This window comes from Molossus molossus, unplaced genomic scaffold (genome assembly GCF_014108415.1).
Source record: "Molossus molossus isolate mMolMol1 unplaced genomic scaffold, mMolMol1.p scaffold_m16_p_12, whole genome shotgun sequence".
Taxonomy (NCBI): domain Eukaryota; kingdom Metazoa; phylum Chordata; class Mammalia; order Chiroptera; family Molossidae; genus Molossus; species Molossus molossus.
Window position 1 is genome coordinate 63568709 of NW_023425347.1, and position 15694 is coordinate 63584402.

The following is a 15694-nucleotide window of genomic DNA, read 5'->3' on the forward strand; positions in this document are numbered from 1 at the left end:
CTTTGCCACTTCCTGGCTTTGTGACCTTTGGTACCTGACTGCCCGTCTCTGGCATCTTCCCCTGCATCGGTAACACCTGCCCCACCAGTCAGCACAACGACAGTGAAAGCCAGCCTGTGTTGAGCTCTTACCACATGCCGGGGCTGTTCCAAGTACTTTATCGAGTGGTTGCCACCCACACGACCCAACCAGGGCCGGGGACAAACTGCAACCAAGGTACGTGCCCTTAGCGGGAACCGAACCCGGGTCTCTCCGGACCGCAGGCCGACGCTCTAACCGCTGAGCCAAACCGGCCAGGGCCCAAGTACTTTATTTAATCCTCGCCCCAAACCTTGGATGTGGAGCCTGTTTCTATTTCCACACTCCTGAGGGAAAACCGGGGCACGGACAGGGAAGTGACCTGCCCTGGGAAATGGCGAGTTGGGGTTCAGGCGCAGGCAGACAACTCCAAGGCCGCACTCTGAGCTGTTCAGCCACCCCAGCATTTCTGCATTCGTGTGGAATCACATTCATAATGCAGTGACACAGGTGCTTTCTAAATCAGCTAAGAGTCTGCATGGCCCGCGCCGTGATAACCAGTGTGCCTCCGCAGAGGGGGCGCCATCTCTCCCGTCTGCATCGTCTCCCCGCCGAGGCAGAGGACACGCGGCTGGTTCCAGAGAAGAGGTGGTGGAATGAGGGAAGGGTCTTGCCCAAAGAGACGCAAACGGAAGTCTGTCTGAAGATGCTGAGGCCTCTCCCCTCCCTCCAACCCCTGCCCCAGGGGTCCCTGGCCTCACCTTGCCAGCATGGACACTCCTCGGTGGTGGTTCTCCGCCTGCCCCATGAGCTCCCAGCCGCCCTGGTCATCCAGAAGGGTGGCCTCGTATGAGCAGCCCATCTTCAGCAGCAGGGTTTTCACCACTTTGACCACCCAACTGCCAAGACAAGGGGGCTGAGACCTCACGCCACCCCACCCCCAGCAGGCTGGGCCTCCCTCCACCCGGGCCTCTCCCACTATCAGCTCCCATTTGGCCAGACAAGCTTTTCTCTGCCATGCTAGTTGTTAGCTAGTGATGTTCAGTTACCCACGGAGAGTGGCTTTGTACAAACAATCATTAGCTTTGAGAACAAGAGAATAAACAGAAGCAAAATGCCCCTCCCTTTGGAGCTGGTGCTTCCCCTGCTTTCCCCTGAGCCTCAGTACTGGGGGAGAGGCCGGGCTGGGCCTCCCCACCTCCCCGCCTCCCCTCTCCCCCCTCCTCCCTCCCCACCTCCCCACCTCCCCGCCTCCCCGCCTCCCCGCCTCCCCGCCTCCCCGCCCCTGCCTCACTCTGCCCTCCACTCCCATCAAGCCCATTTGGACACAGTCTCCTGTCCAACCCTGTGTCCTTCATCAGCTCAGGACACTTAAGTAGTGATCCCAAACCTAGATGCACAACAACTGTCCCTGGAGCTGTACAACCTGGGGACTGAGCAGGCTGGGACCCAGGCCTCTGTGCTTTTGAAGCCTCTGGGGGAGCTTGAGAAGCCCTGCGGTGCGGGGGGAGGAGGGCACCGCCAGGGACTGTCAGCTACTGTGCGTCCTGCGCAGCACTGGGTGTTCCCAGATGCAGAGTGGACTGTATGTATATGTGTGTGGGCATATATATGCATTCATGTGTGAGTATGTGTGTATAAACCTTTATTAGAATAAAGACCACAATGTGAGTAGTAAAGTTTACATTTACATAGTGTTTTCCAGAAACCCAAACCCTGGCTTTATTTATTTATTGGCACACGCCCCTAGCAGGAACTGAACCCGGGACTCTCTGGTCCGCAGGCTGATGCTCCAACTGCTGAGCCCCACCCACCAGGGCCCCAAACCCTGGCTCTAAAAGTTTATGGCACAGTTGTGTGGACACACCTCAGATGACACCAAGAGCTGGTAGTTCTCAGGATTCAAGATAAAATATCAAAGCATTTTGGAACTCAGATAATGTTCAGGAATTTGCTCTTAATTTTCATGTATTTGGTTTTGTAATGAATATTAGTCCTGTATGAAAAGTCAAGCTTCTCCTGAGCCAGGGCGTTCAGAGTCATGCACCCTCTGTGCCGATGCTTTGGAACATGTGCTCAGTGACAGCCCTCCCCAGCAATGCCTCCCGAGTTTAAGGTTACACACACATGCACATGCATGCACATGCACAGAGGGATAAAGGGAGGCAGGCTCTAGGTGTTGTCCACCCAAAGAGCCTAGTGCTCACCTCCCAACACTCCCATCCACTTGCTTCCCTCACCCCCAAAACTCCAAGCACTGGCCAAATGGCTAAGCTGAGATTTATACATTTGTGTTTGGAGAAGAAAGGTTATAGCTTCCATTTCCAACATTAACACCTTTAACTAAAACAGAATGAGCCACCTGCGTTTGCCATCTGCTATGACGTGACCACCCTCCCTGGGTGTCTCCATCTCCAGAGCCAGTTGGTCACCTTCTCACTGACAGGGCTGGGAACGACATTGAGCTCAGGACTCAGAAGCTCCGCAGAAACAACCTGACCTAGAGGTTTCAGACAGTCACAGCTTTTACCCAGAGCCCTGGTCCTCCTCTGTGCGGCCAACGAAGAATGTAGATTCAGGCCAAAGCTTCGGAACACAGAGCTGCATTACCATCGCTGGCCCTCTCCGGTTCACGACGTCCTCAACAAGGCTCCAGAGTTGAACAGCAGTGACCCTCCTCATCTCCCTTCCTCCCCACCTCACTCCCAAAGATATGCCTATAAAAGCCCAAAGGAGGCCAGCCAGCCTGTGCTGCTTTGTAAGAAGGCAGAGGTCACAGCTGGGAGCTGCGGGGAGGGAGGCTCCCCAAACACCCGCTCTGCAAGCTTCACCTGCCTGAAGATTCTCAGTTGTACCCAGCGAAGTGGAGCAGGGATGCCCAGTCCCTGACAAGGATCCAACACAGAGCTGCTTCAAAGTCCCAGCACCAGAAACACAGGAAAGAACTGTGTTTTTTGGCATCAGGGCAAGGGCTGGAGAGGCAGCTTTCTCCCGGACAGACTTGCTGTCAGAGGCCGTCGTTCCTTTGGTGAGCCCTTCCCCCACGGGGCAGGCAGATGGCCACCATATCTGGGACACCAGCAACCTGGCTCACACTGTTTGCCCCGCCCTGGTGATTCTCTGAGGCCCCGCCCCACCCAGCTTTTGGGCCCGCCCAAGCTGTTTCCAGTGGCTTTACTAAAGGATTGGCCTGTTTTGGTTCCTGCTTCAAATTTTCCTAAATTCTCTCAAAAAAGCAGCATCTGGCCACAGGGAGCCCCATATCTCTCGTTAAGTGGCTCCAGGCCTGGCACTAGAAACAGCCAACCTTGGTTCACAACTTGGCTTTGCCTGGGCACCTCCAAGCCCAGCATAAGAAGCAGACATCTGAAGATCACTTTGTAGCTTATGCCTGGTGGCCTCGGGTAGAACACAGGCAGAGGCTGACCTTGCCCCAGAGCCATCACACCCAGTGGACAGTTCAGACCACATCGAAGCACCACCACCCAATCTCCTCCACAAGTGACACACTCAAGGAATGAACTCAGTAGGTACCAGAGCCCTGCTGAAGTAAGTCTTGCTCTGTGTGTGGGCCCCTACACAGATGATCATCCAAGGTAGTCAGAGTTTGGTGGATAGTGGACACAGCCAGTCCTTGCAGCTGATCAGCCTGAGTAAAACCCTCCCATTGATGTGCCAACAGCATTCAAGACTCAATTACAACAGAAGAGTGAAAAGTCCACAAGAGGGTGCACCTTGAGGGCCCAGCTGGGGTGATCAGGGAAGCTGTGCCACTGGACCCTATAGGACACCTACTACAATAGGCCACCCTATAAAGCCTAGGAGACATAGCAACTACCTAATAATACATAGAAACAAACACAGGGAGGCAGCCAAAATGAAGAGACAAAGAAACATGTTCCAAATGAAAGAAAAGAACAAAACTCCAGGAAAAGAACTAAACAAAATGGAGATAAGCAATCTAACAGATGCGAAGTTCAAAATACTGCTGACAAGGATACTCAATGAACTTAGTAAGAATTTCAGAGAACTTCATGAGACCATCAAGGAACTTAGTGAGGACCTCAAGAGCATAATAAAGGATCAGTCAGAAATGAAGGAGGCACTAACTGAAATAAAGAATAATTTACAGAGATTCAATAGTAGAGTAGGTAAAGCCAAGAAGCAAACTATTGAATTGGAATATAAGGAAGCAAAAAACACCCAATCAGAACAGAAAAAAATAAAAAAGAATCCAAAAAATGAGGATAGTTTAAGGAGCCTCTTGGACAACTTCAAGTGTACCAACATTTGCATCATAGGGGTGCCAGAAGAAAAGAGAGAGCAAGAAATTGAAAACCTATTTGAAACAATAATGACAGAAAGCTTCCCTAACTTGGTGAAGGAAACAGACATACAAGTCCAGGAAGCACAGAGAGTCCCAAACAAGATGACCTCAAAGAGTCCACACCAAGACACATCATCATCAAAATGCCAAAGGTTAAAGACAAAGAGAGAATCTTAAAAGCAGTTAATTACCCACAAGGGAGCTCCCATAAGGCTGTCAGCCAATTTCTCAAAAGAAACTTTGCAGGCCAGATGGGAGTGGCAAATAATATTTAAAGTGATGAAAAGCAAAGACCTACAACCAAGATTACTCTATGCTGAAAAGCTATCATTTAGAATCGATGGCCATATAAAGAGTTTCCCAGACAAGAAAAAGCTAAAGGAATTCATTATCACCAAACCAGTACTACTGGATATGAAATGTTGAAGGGTGTTCTTGAAGAAAAAGAGGATTAAAAAATATGAACAATAAGCCCTGGCCGGTTTGGCTCAGTGGTTAGAGCGTCAGCCTGCGGTCCACAGAGACCCGGGTTCGGTTCCCGCTAAGGGCGCGTACCTTGGCTGCAGTTTGTCCCCGGCCCTGGTTGGGTCGTGTGGGTGGCGGCCACTCGATGTGTCCCTTTCACATCGATGTTTCTCTCTCTTCCTCTTTCTCCTTCCTGCTCTATCTGAGTAAAAAATGGAAAAATGTCCTCGGGTGAGGATAAAAAAAAAAAAATATGAACAATAAAATGGCAATAAATACATATCTATCAACAACTGAATCTATAAACAAGATGAGCAAGCAGAACAGAAACAGACTCATAGATACAGAGAACTTTTTGTTGGTTGCCAGATGGGAAGGGGTTGGGTGAAAAAGATGAAGGGTTTAAGATGTACAAATTGGTTGTTAGACTGAGGAACCTCAAAGGGAACGGGGGAGGTAGGGCAGGAAGAGAGAAACCAAGGAATTTCTATGCGTATGCATAACCAATAGACACTGACAATAGTATGGGGAAGGCAAGAGGGGATGGGAGTAGGGAGGAGAAGGTCAAGGCAGGGAGGAAAAAGGAGGGACATCTGTAATTCATTCGAGAATAAAGATAAGTTTAAAGAGAAAAAAAAAAAAAAAGCCCCAGGCTGCTGCAGGGCATGGAAGCTGGGCTTCACGGGATGAGCGGTCAGGCTGTACCTGTGGGGTCCTGTCCACAGGACTCTCCCCCTCCAAAGCCCAGTGTGTGTGACAGGGCTGGCATCCACACTCCCCGCCTCCACCCACTCTCCTCACGAGTGTGACAACCTCTGTGCACTAGGCAGTCCCATGGCGTGTCCCAGTGACTCGCTCAGCTTCCACACTCCAGTGTCTTAGTTTCCTGTGGCTACCCTAACCAATTACCACATATCTGCTGGCTTAAAACAATGGAAATTCACTCTTTCACAGTTCTGGACACCAGAAGTCCAAAACCCAGTTGTGAGCAGGGCCACGCTCCCTCTGGAGGTCTGGGAGAATCCGTCACTGCCTCCTCCCATTTCCCGTGGCTCGCGGTGTTCCTTGGCTCGTGGATGCATCACTCCAGTCTCTGCCTCTCCTCACGTGGCCTTCCCCTCTGTGTGTCTCTTTTCTTCTTCTAAGGACACTTGTCCTTGGACTTAGGGCCACCTGGTTAGTCCAGGATGATCTCATCACAAGATCCTTAGTTATATCTTCAAAGACTCTTTTTCCAAGTAAGGTCACGGTCATAGGTTCCAGGTGGACATGTCTTTTGGGGAACACTCAGCCCACTTACACCCAGGTACTACCCCATGCCTCTTCTGGCCCCCTGCAGCGTGGCACTTGCCCACCTCTGTTTTTTCTGTCTCAGAGCTGCTTCCCGGGAGGCAGAGGTGACGTGGACACCCGGGCTCTCTTCCAGCTCCCCGTACAAGCGTCAGCTGAGTGAAGCTGTCCAGGTCAGGAGGTCACACCCTTCACTCGACAGTCCAGAGCTTTTCCACGACATATTCCTCTTCCTGCTCCAGCACCCCTTCCACTTTCTTCTGGCTTTGTTTTCCCTCGAGCCCGCCAGCTTTCTGGTCTTGGGTGACATCGCACAGTAGTACCTAGGAGTGCCCGGGGAGTGAACCAGCATCGTGCTGGGATACGATACGATCTAGTCCTCACAACACACCTGACAGGGAGAAATCACCCCATTTCATAGGCAAGGGAACCAAGCCACCAAGAAGTTAAATTGATTTACCCAAAATACATAGCACTAAGTGATGGAACCGGATTCGAACCCAGCTACACAGCTGCCTGCGCTCTGCCCCTCAACCCCTCAAAGTGCACCTTTGTGAACATGACACACAATGGAAGCCAAAAAGGAAAAGACACACAATAAAATAGTTGCAGGTCAAGTGACAAACTAGAATACAAATGACAAAGAGTAATGTCCTTAATATATAAAGAGCTTTTACAGATAATTAAGAGAAATTCCCAATAGTCTTATATAAAAGGACAAAGACCAGGTGGCTCACAGAAAAGAAAACAAATAGAATTTCAACCTCAACCTCACTCATGATAAGAGAAATACAAACTAAAATTGCAGCGAAATCTTTTTTTTCTTTTTTCCAGTTTTCATATTGGCAAAGATGAAAATGTTTGCTACTACATTGTGCTGGCATAGTGGGAGGAAGTAGACACTCATACACTCCTGTTGGCAGTGTCCTCTGTGGGCGGCAATTTGGCAAATTTGTTGCTTCAGGATGTATTCCAATTCCGTGTTCGTTAGTTCATGGTCAAGAACTCTTTCCACCACATATTCCTGTTCCACTTGTTTCACCTTAACATGTAACAGAAACTCTTTGATGCTGCTGTTCTGCCGTCAGGAATTCCTCCTGTAGATACAGCCGCACATGTGCAGACAGACATGTGAACAAGCAAACTCTCAGCAGCATTGTTTGTCATTGCAAAGGGCTGCAAAGTCCCCAAATCGAGGACCCTGGTGAAATAAATGATCGTACACTGAAAAATTTTACACAGGAATATTATGCAGCTGTTAACAATGATGAGCAGTGTGTATGTAGCTATCTCCAAGATATGGCATACGCTAAAGCAGATATGTACAGCTGTGTAAGGTTCACAGTTCCATGGGTATAACAATAGAGAAAGAGACGTGTGCTTATCTCTGCACACACCACCCCAGGAAGGGCATGGAAGAACTCTGTGCTTCTGGGCAGGTAACTGGAGTGAGGAGAGGAAAGGAAACTCACTTTTAATGTCTTTGAAATGTTTACCATGTGCATACGTTACCTATTCTGATTAGTAATTTAAAATTGGGTGGTTGGGACTTGGATACAAACCTAATAAATTACTAACTCTGGGGAGAGGAGGAAAATGACATGGCGAGCCGCATGGGGAGGGCTGGTTCTCTCCCACGGCCCAGCACCAAGAGTCTGACACACAGCAGGTGCTGTCATACAGCTGCGGGACAAAGTACTGCTTTCACAAAAGGGTGCTTCTGTTTTCTCTCCTAGTCCCACAGCTAATTTCTAGTTCTATTGATCAACCGCCCTGAAGACTTTCGGAGGGGCCCTTGCTGTGTGGCCCTCCCCAAGCCAGCGACAGAAGGAGCCTACCACACAGGTATGAAGACGGAGGGCTGTGCGTTCTTCTTGATGTCCATTCGGGAAGCCAGGCAGCCAGGCAGGTGGAGGCCGATGTGGTAATGGACCTGGATGAGCAGGGCCAGGAGCAGCTGCGGGTAGATGCGCCTGACACGGCCCAGGCAGCTGTTGACGGACAGGAGCTCACACAGGCCGCTGGCTGCCTGCGGGCAGAGAGGAGGCTGCTGGGAATCCCGCCCCTTTGTCTCAGCATCCTGGCAGGGGACGGACTGCTTCTTTAGGAGGTCAAACCTGGATCTTTGCTCTACTCTGGCCCACCCTGGGGAAGCCCAGGTCCACCCACACACACACGCCCACCTGGCTCCTGGCGCCCGGGCGAGCCCTCACCTGAGCAATGTCAAAGTCCTGCGTCTTTGCATTGACACACTCGGGGAAGGTCATGGCGGAGGGATTCCACCCCACCTCTTTCTAGACAGAGCCTTGATCCCACTGTGCCAGAGGGGTGGCGGGACTTACCCAAGGTCACCTCACCCCTTGGGGGCAGAGCTGGGTCTTGAACCCAGGGTTTCAGGTGAGGCTGTAGCTGCCCTGCCTCATCCTCTTTTGCACCAGGCACACATACTGCGGGGGGAGGGGGGACACCCCTGACTCTACTTCGGGCCATGAACTACGCGGCCCTCGCTGCCTCCTTGTGTAGCAAGCAGCCGAAGAAACAAGCCCCATCCTTGAGCAGGAGCCAGGAAGCACCGTCCTGGACTCTCTCACCCCACACCCCCTGCCTCACACCCCTGCCCCTACACCAGCCCTCCCAAGTCCTGGCAACTTGGCTCTGCTGGCGTTTGGCCCACCAGGTTCCCAGGACCAGGTCTGCACTCACCTCCTGACTCCTCCACCGACCAGCCCACTCTGCCTGGGCCGCCTGCACCCTGGCCCACCAAGCCCTCTCTAACTTGCAGGACAACGTGGGGGCAGGGAGAGGGCAGCGATGGGCTGGGTCATAAGACCTGATGGCTCACTCTGGCTCCACCACTCACTGCCCCTCTTGGGGCCTGTTTCATCCTCCATAAAGGGAGGTTGCTGGTCCTCTCCAGCTGGCCCCACAGGTGTGGTGGGAATTGAATGGAGAAAGGAGAATGCTCTCTAAAGAAATGGTTGAAACCTGTGCCACCAAAACCGCACCCAGCTGGCCCATGAAAGAATCCGTGGCCTGTTCCCGTGGAAATAAAGGACATGATGTGGGCTGGATGAGAACAATAAATGGCACTTATTTGTAATTCAAGGCTTAGGAAACCCTTTCACATACAGTCGTCCCTCGTTTATGGCGGTTAATCCGTTCCAGACTCTAGCGGTTGCACCTGGCGTTGAAGGATTCCTGGGGTGCTCGAATACATAGGCCTACAGTCCACACGTACAGTAATTTTAATTTTAATTTTAATTTTAATTGTGGCCCTGGCCGGTTTGGCTCAGTGGTAGAGCGTCGGCCTGCAGTCCAGGGAGGCCAGGGTTCGGTTCCCGCTAAGGGCTCGTACCTCGGTTGCAGTTTGTCCCCGGCCCTGGTTGGGACATGCGGGTGGCAACCACTCGATATGTCCCTTTCACATCCATGTTTCTCTCTCTCTCTCTCTCTCCCTCCCCACTCTATCTGAACAAAAAAAGGAAAAATGTCCTCGGGTGAGCATAAGAAAAAATTTTAATTGTAACACAGGGGTGTATAATTGACTCAGACAACTGAGTGCACACTGTATCATTTTCACTGTCTTGATCCATTTTTTTTTTATCCTCACCTGAGGACACTTTTCCTTTTTTTTTTTTTTTTTGTTCAGATAGAGTGGGAGGAAGAGAGAGAGAGAGAAACATCGATGTGAAAGGGACACATCGAGTGGTTGCCACCCACACAACCCAACCAGGGCCAGGGACAAACTGCAACCGAGGTACGTACCCTTCGCGGGAACCAAACCTGGGTCTCTCTGGACCGCAGGCCAACGCTCCAACCGCTGAGCCAAACCGGCCAGGGCTCAATCCACTTTTTAATGAATATATTTGAAAAAACGCAATAGAGTGAAGCCACGAAAGTCGAAGTGCGAAGTGGCGAGGGACGACTGTACACTCCTGCACTCTTCTCAACAGGGAAGACAGACAGGTGGGAGTTATTACTACCCATTTTACAGGTTTAAATATGAAGGCGAAAGCGGGTAAGTGACTGACCAAGGTTGCAGAGAGGCAGTGACAGAGCTCAGGCAAGCCTCTTGGACTCAAAGCCTTCACACTGTTCAGCAGCCCCAGACTAATGACTGCATCCAAACCAAACGGTCTGTGGTGTAGCGAAGTCTCTCGGCGTGTGCCATAGGGCTCTGCTCTTGGCTTAATCTTAGATGGTTTATCAATACCACGAGATAAACATTAGTCCAGGCTGTGTCTGTGCTCAAACTACTCTTGTTGGACAAGAAGCACAAGTGAGTGACTGAAGAATATACTAACACTCACTGATTGAAGGAGTAGGCAGATGCCCAGATCAGGGAAGGATGGGTGCTGGTGCTTATTCATAGAAGTCAGTGCTGGGAAGGGGCAGAGAGATCTGGTGGTGAAGCACAGGATTTGGAGGTAGGAGATCTGGGTTTGGGTCCTGGCACCAGCGCTCACTGCTGTGTGCCCTTGGGCAAGACATGGACGATTGCTGAGCAGGAGTATCTTCCTCTGGAAAGGATAATACCACCCACTCCTTCATGACCCGTATCTTTGTTTATTTGCTTCCTTCCATCAAAATGTCTTGCTCTCTGCTGAATCCCCAGAACTTATGAGTGTGCCTGGCACAAAGTAGATGCTCAATAAATATTTGTTGAATCTATCAGTTCAAATTTTTTTTGAATCTCTACTATGTGCCAGGTGCATATTAGACATTGGGGATATCATGGTGAGCAAAACGGGCTTAGGCACTCTCTTCATGCACCACAGATTCATCGAATGACCCCCTCCGACTATTGTCGAATCACATATGGGGTAAGTTCTCCCAAGATAAAATATGTGAAGCAAAGTATAACATGCACAGATTTGATCCTGTCAGGGAGATCAAGGAGGGCTTCCCTGAGGAGGTGATGCTTGAGTTGAGAGCTGAGAGAGTGAATAGAAGTTAACTTGGTGGAGAGTAGTCTAGGCGGAGGGAACAACATGGGCAAAGGCCCTGTGACAGAAGATAGCATGGCATGTGTGACAATCTGACAAAGACTAGTGAGGCTGAGCTGAGCAAGCAGGAGGCCACGGCGTGTGGGAGGCCAGCGAGGGGCAGGGCCTTGCGGCACCAGCGGCAGCACCGTGTTACTCTCCAGGGCCGCGGGAAGCCATTGAGGGGTGGAGAAGCACAGACGTACATTTCTCAGGGTTTGGGCTGCAGTACAGATTGGGAGGCAGGGAGACGAGCAGGGGCATGATCCAGCTGGCTTGGGCCAGGGTGGCGGTGACGGAGGCAGAGAGAAATCGTCTCTCCAGTCAGCCAGTGTCCCCCAGTCAGAGCCCTTTCCCTCCATGTCCCCAAGGCTGAGCTCTGAGCCTGACAGTAAGAAGCACTTAAAAATTTTGTGTCACCTAGCCCTGGCCGGTTTGGCTCAGCGGTTAGAGCGTCGGCCTGCGGTCCTGAGAGACCCGGGTTCAGTTCCCGCTAAGGGCACGTACCTCGGTTGCAGTTTGTCCCCGGCCCTGATCGGTTGTGCGGGTGGCAACCACTCGATGTGTTCCTTTCACATCGATGTTTCTCTCTCTCTCTGTTCCTCTCTCTCCCTCCCACTCTACCTGAACAAAAAAAGGAAAAATGTCCTCGGGTGAGGATAAAAAAAAAAAATTTTGTGTCACCTAAATGAAGGGATGAGTTATTGAGTCTTCACAACCACCGTATGAGACAGATATGATTCCTTCCATGTATAGATGCAGAGATGGAGCCTCAGAGAGGTGAAGTGACTTGTTCAGGTCACAAAAAAGTAACATAGCAAAGCCAGTTCTCAGACAAGGTCTGTGAGTCCCAGGTCATTTTGTTTCTACTGCCTCATGCTGCTGATGTAACTGTAGGTGACAATACTGTTGTCATCAGTGGATCACAATCCAGAGACAGAGACTTGCCCAAGGCCACACAACTGGCTGCCAGCAAAGCAGGGCACCAGGGCCCGGCAGGAGGGGGGGGCAGGCAGACAGGTCTCACCGCCAGGGGCACGATGGAGGCCCTCCCCTTCTTGGAGACCGGCTTCTCCTTCAGGCTGGCCAGGAGCAGGTCCAGCAGGTCTTGGACATCACAGCCGGGTTTGCGCAGTATCAGCTGCCTCCACATCTCTGCTCCATTGCTGGAGGTCGGGGTGGGATGGTTAGTGGGGACCAGGGTAGGCGAGCCCACCTGGCCTTGCAGCGGTAGCTGTGGGCATGCCAGAAAGCACTTCCTACGAGGAGGGGGCTGACAGCGGTGGAAAACCCGGCACTAAGTGAACCTCTGGGGAGACAGATGTGAACAAGATCTTAAGACATTCAAGGTCGCCGAAGTCTCACAACGACCTTCAAGGTGGATTGTTATTCCCATTTCACAGATGCAGAGCTGAGGCTCAGAGAGATAAAATCACCAGTCCAAGACCACAGAGCCAATGAGTTGTATTGTCAGAAAGTGACCAGGTCTGATGTCTCGGAAGCCTGTGCTCCTTCCCCCATACCAAGGAGCCCTTTGGGGCCTGGATCCTGCATTTGTCACATAATATCAAAGAGCCCACTCGTGTCCCTTAGAAGGCAGCACCGAGGCAGGGGAGGCACCAGTGGCTGGCAGCACCAGCCCGTGGGCACTCCCATCGTGAGGAGTCGGAAGCACTGAGAGACCAGCAGACCATAGGCTAACCCAGCCCTCTCCCCTTCTCAGAGCGTTTGAGCCTTCCACTAACTTTCCAGCGCCGTCCCCCTGGAAACCTGGTAAAGATAGTATGTCAACTACGTTCCTAGGCAACACTACTTGCGGTAAACATGACCCAATTGGAAAACTGCATCTGGGCTGGGAGGAACCATAAATTAACTGTAAGAACTGACAGGGATGCTGTAGCATTGAGCTTCCTGGGGTGCAGGAACTCTTGTGACTGGGCTTGTCCCTGTAGGGACCCTCGAATCAAGACTACGGATTCTTCGTTCCTATGAGGCCTGAGCCATTTAAGCCAGGGCAGCCCCCGTACCTTACACCAGAGCCTCTTGGACCCGGGGCCAGGAGGAGGGTGAGGAAAGCAAAGCTTCCAGGGTACGACATGTAAGGGGTCCCTCACTCTCGGGCTGATGTGAGGGCAGGCGTGGCACCTGAGAGCAAGGGCCTCCTCAAACTTTGTCCCGGCTGTCGGCCGGCTTCATGGGCTGCTGCAAGGTCTGCAGAGCGGAGCCCCTGACACTGCCCCGTCCTATATCCTGAGCGACTCTGCTTGTCAAGTGTGGCCCCGGCAGCCTCGTGAGCCTGAATGTTTAGTGGCTTCAAGAAGAGAACCCTCGCCCTGGCCGGTTTGGCTCAGCGGTTAGAGCGTCAGCCTGTAGATAAGAGAGTCCCGGGTTCGGTTCCTGCTAAGGGCGCGTACTTCAGCTGCAGTTCATCCCCGGCCCTGGTTGTGGTCGTGTGGGTGGCAGCCAGTCGATGTGTCTCTCTCACATCTATGTTTCTCTTTCTCTCTTCCTCCCTCTCTCCCTCCCGCTCTAACTGAAGATAAATGCAAAAATGTCCTCGGGGGAGGATAAAAAAAAAAGAAGAGGAAAATCCTCTGGTGCGCAGAACAGTCAGGAGGGTTCAGTTCTTGCCGGCGGGAGAACAGAGACGTGTCACCCCGGCTCTCACCACCCATGTCCTTGGTTTCTACGCGTGACGCCCACTTGTTATCAGAAGCACACCTCCTCCGCATAGCTGCACAGTTCTTTCACACTCACTCTCAGCGAGGTATCTTAAACGCTTTCTGCCTCGCTCTAGTCATTCAGAGGTGTGGAGCCTTTCCTGGGCTGGGGGCTGGGCAGACAGACTCGTCTCTCCCGCCCAGGAGCTGGCCATCTGGCCACAGTCCCTGCTGCCCATCAGACCACCTGCTCCCTGTAGGCTGAGAGCATGGCGTGTCCAGGCCCAGGCCCAGGCAGGAACTCAGCACAGCTTGCATCACTTGTCAAACCACCATCTGGAGTGGGAATGCAGGGATTATTTCCTCCTTTTGCCCGTGGGGGGAAACTGAAGCCCAGGGAGGACAAGCAGGCTACCCGAGACCACACAGCTGCTGAAGGCTGAGTCGGGACTCACTCAGCTTCCTTTCTATGGCATCACTAAGAGCTCTGGGCTTGGAGTTGGTCAGATCTGAGCTTAGGTCCTCATTCTGTTGCTGACTCAGTGGATACCGAATAAGAAACTTCCTCTGAGCCTCAGTTTCCTCATCTGTAGAATGGGGTTATTGAGTGATGAATGCTGAGCAAAGACAGCTAGCAGTGCTTGGGAAGTGCTTAATGATTGTCATAAGCACCACAGATCACGGAAGGGGGGCCATCTGGGAGGGCAAGGGGCTCCTTTGGGTAGAAGGAGAGTCCCAGACAAGGGTGGGGGCTGCTTCAACCCTCTGACATGCAGTGGCTGACAATCCCCCTCACTTGGTACCTGTCCAGTGGGAGCGGGCACATGAGCAGGGCCACGACGACCTCGGTCATAAAGGAGCTGGCCAGGAGAGAGATGGGCAGCAGGGCCACCTCGCGGGCCCGGGGCTCCTGGATGTCGCCCAGCTGCACATAGATGGCCTGCATGATCTCCGGGATCTGGAGGACCGTGGGGCCACAAGCAGGTGGAGGGCCAAGGAAGAAGCCGAGGGAGGCAAGGGGGCAGGGAGATGGGACGAGAAAAGGCGTGACAGGAGAGAGAAGGGGAGGGCGGAGGGCGCCTGCTGCTTCCCCGCCAGGAGCCATTGTCTTGACTGCCCACCTCCACCCCACACCAGGTGGGTGAGTTCTTTCTCACCTCGAGCTGGAAGCACCTAGAACCCAGCTGCCGCCACCCCTGCCCTGCCTGAGGGATGTGCAGGCGCTGTGGGGTCTCCCAGCCAGCCCCAGCCCCAGCCCAGCCCCCAGGGGCCTTACCACCTCCAGCGCCCTGTGCCGGTACCACTCCAGCACTGAGCTGAGCGTGACCTCCGAGGCCAGCTGCATCATCTCCCCCGAGTCCTTCCCCTGAGCCTCCGAGCCCCCTTTCAGTCCTTCCAGGGATGCTAGCAACAGGTCCTTTACCTGCTGGGGCCCCAGGAAGTCTCCGAATTCCTGAAACAAAGGCACAGAGATGCTGGCTACGTGGACAGACCCTGAGAAAGCCGTACACAGATGCATAAACACCGCCAGGCACACACGCAGGGCAGCGAGGGGTGCCCAGAAACTGCGACATGGCCCCAGAGCTAGGTGCTGCGGCCCACACGCTGGGGCACGGACCGGAGGGGTTGTGGGCCCTCAGGAAGGGTTCCTGCAAAGGGGACTTGAGCCTGGAGAGATGGGAGGGGAGGAGAAGGGCTGGGCAGGCAGGAGCTGCCCTTCTCCCCGTTCCGGGGAGGGCCCAGGCCTGAGGGGCAGCAAGCAGTCACCGCGATCACACGCAGAATGTTCTGGCATGGGCTGACAGGGTTGTAGGGCCCCAGGAAACGCTTGTTGCTCTCATACAGCTCCATTTTGTTGATCTCTTTCTTATCTCTGGCTCCTGCAAGAAGAGGACCTTCTCAGTGAGGCCCGACCAGCCTTTCTTTAAAGCTCTTTGTCAAACACAGAT

At 52.6% G+C, this 15694-nt stretch overlaps 1 protein-coding gene across 2 annotated transcripts in view; it reads right to left on the reverse strand.

Annotated features, from left to right (window-relative positions):
* Positions 1-15694, reverse strand: part of MROH7 (maestro heat like repeat family member 7) — a 57908-nt gene that overhangs the window by 13310 nt on the left and 28904 nt on the right. For both annotated transcript variants that reach the window (XM_036256579.1, XM_036256578.1), the window contains exons 9-14: positions 15513-15625; positions 15022-15198; positions 14549-14703; positions 12113-12251; positions 7939-8129; positions 780-917 (exon numbers count right to left, since the gene is read on the reverse strand). In XM_036256579.1, the coding sequence (XP_036112472.1) occupies positions 780-917; positions 7939-8129; positions 12113-12251; positions 14549-14703; positions 15022-15198; positions 15513-15625 (913 nt within the window). The remainder of the gene's footprint in view (positions 1-779; positions 918-7938; positions 8130-12112; positions 12252-14548; positions 14704-15021; positions 15199-15512; positions 15626-15694) is intronic.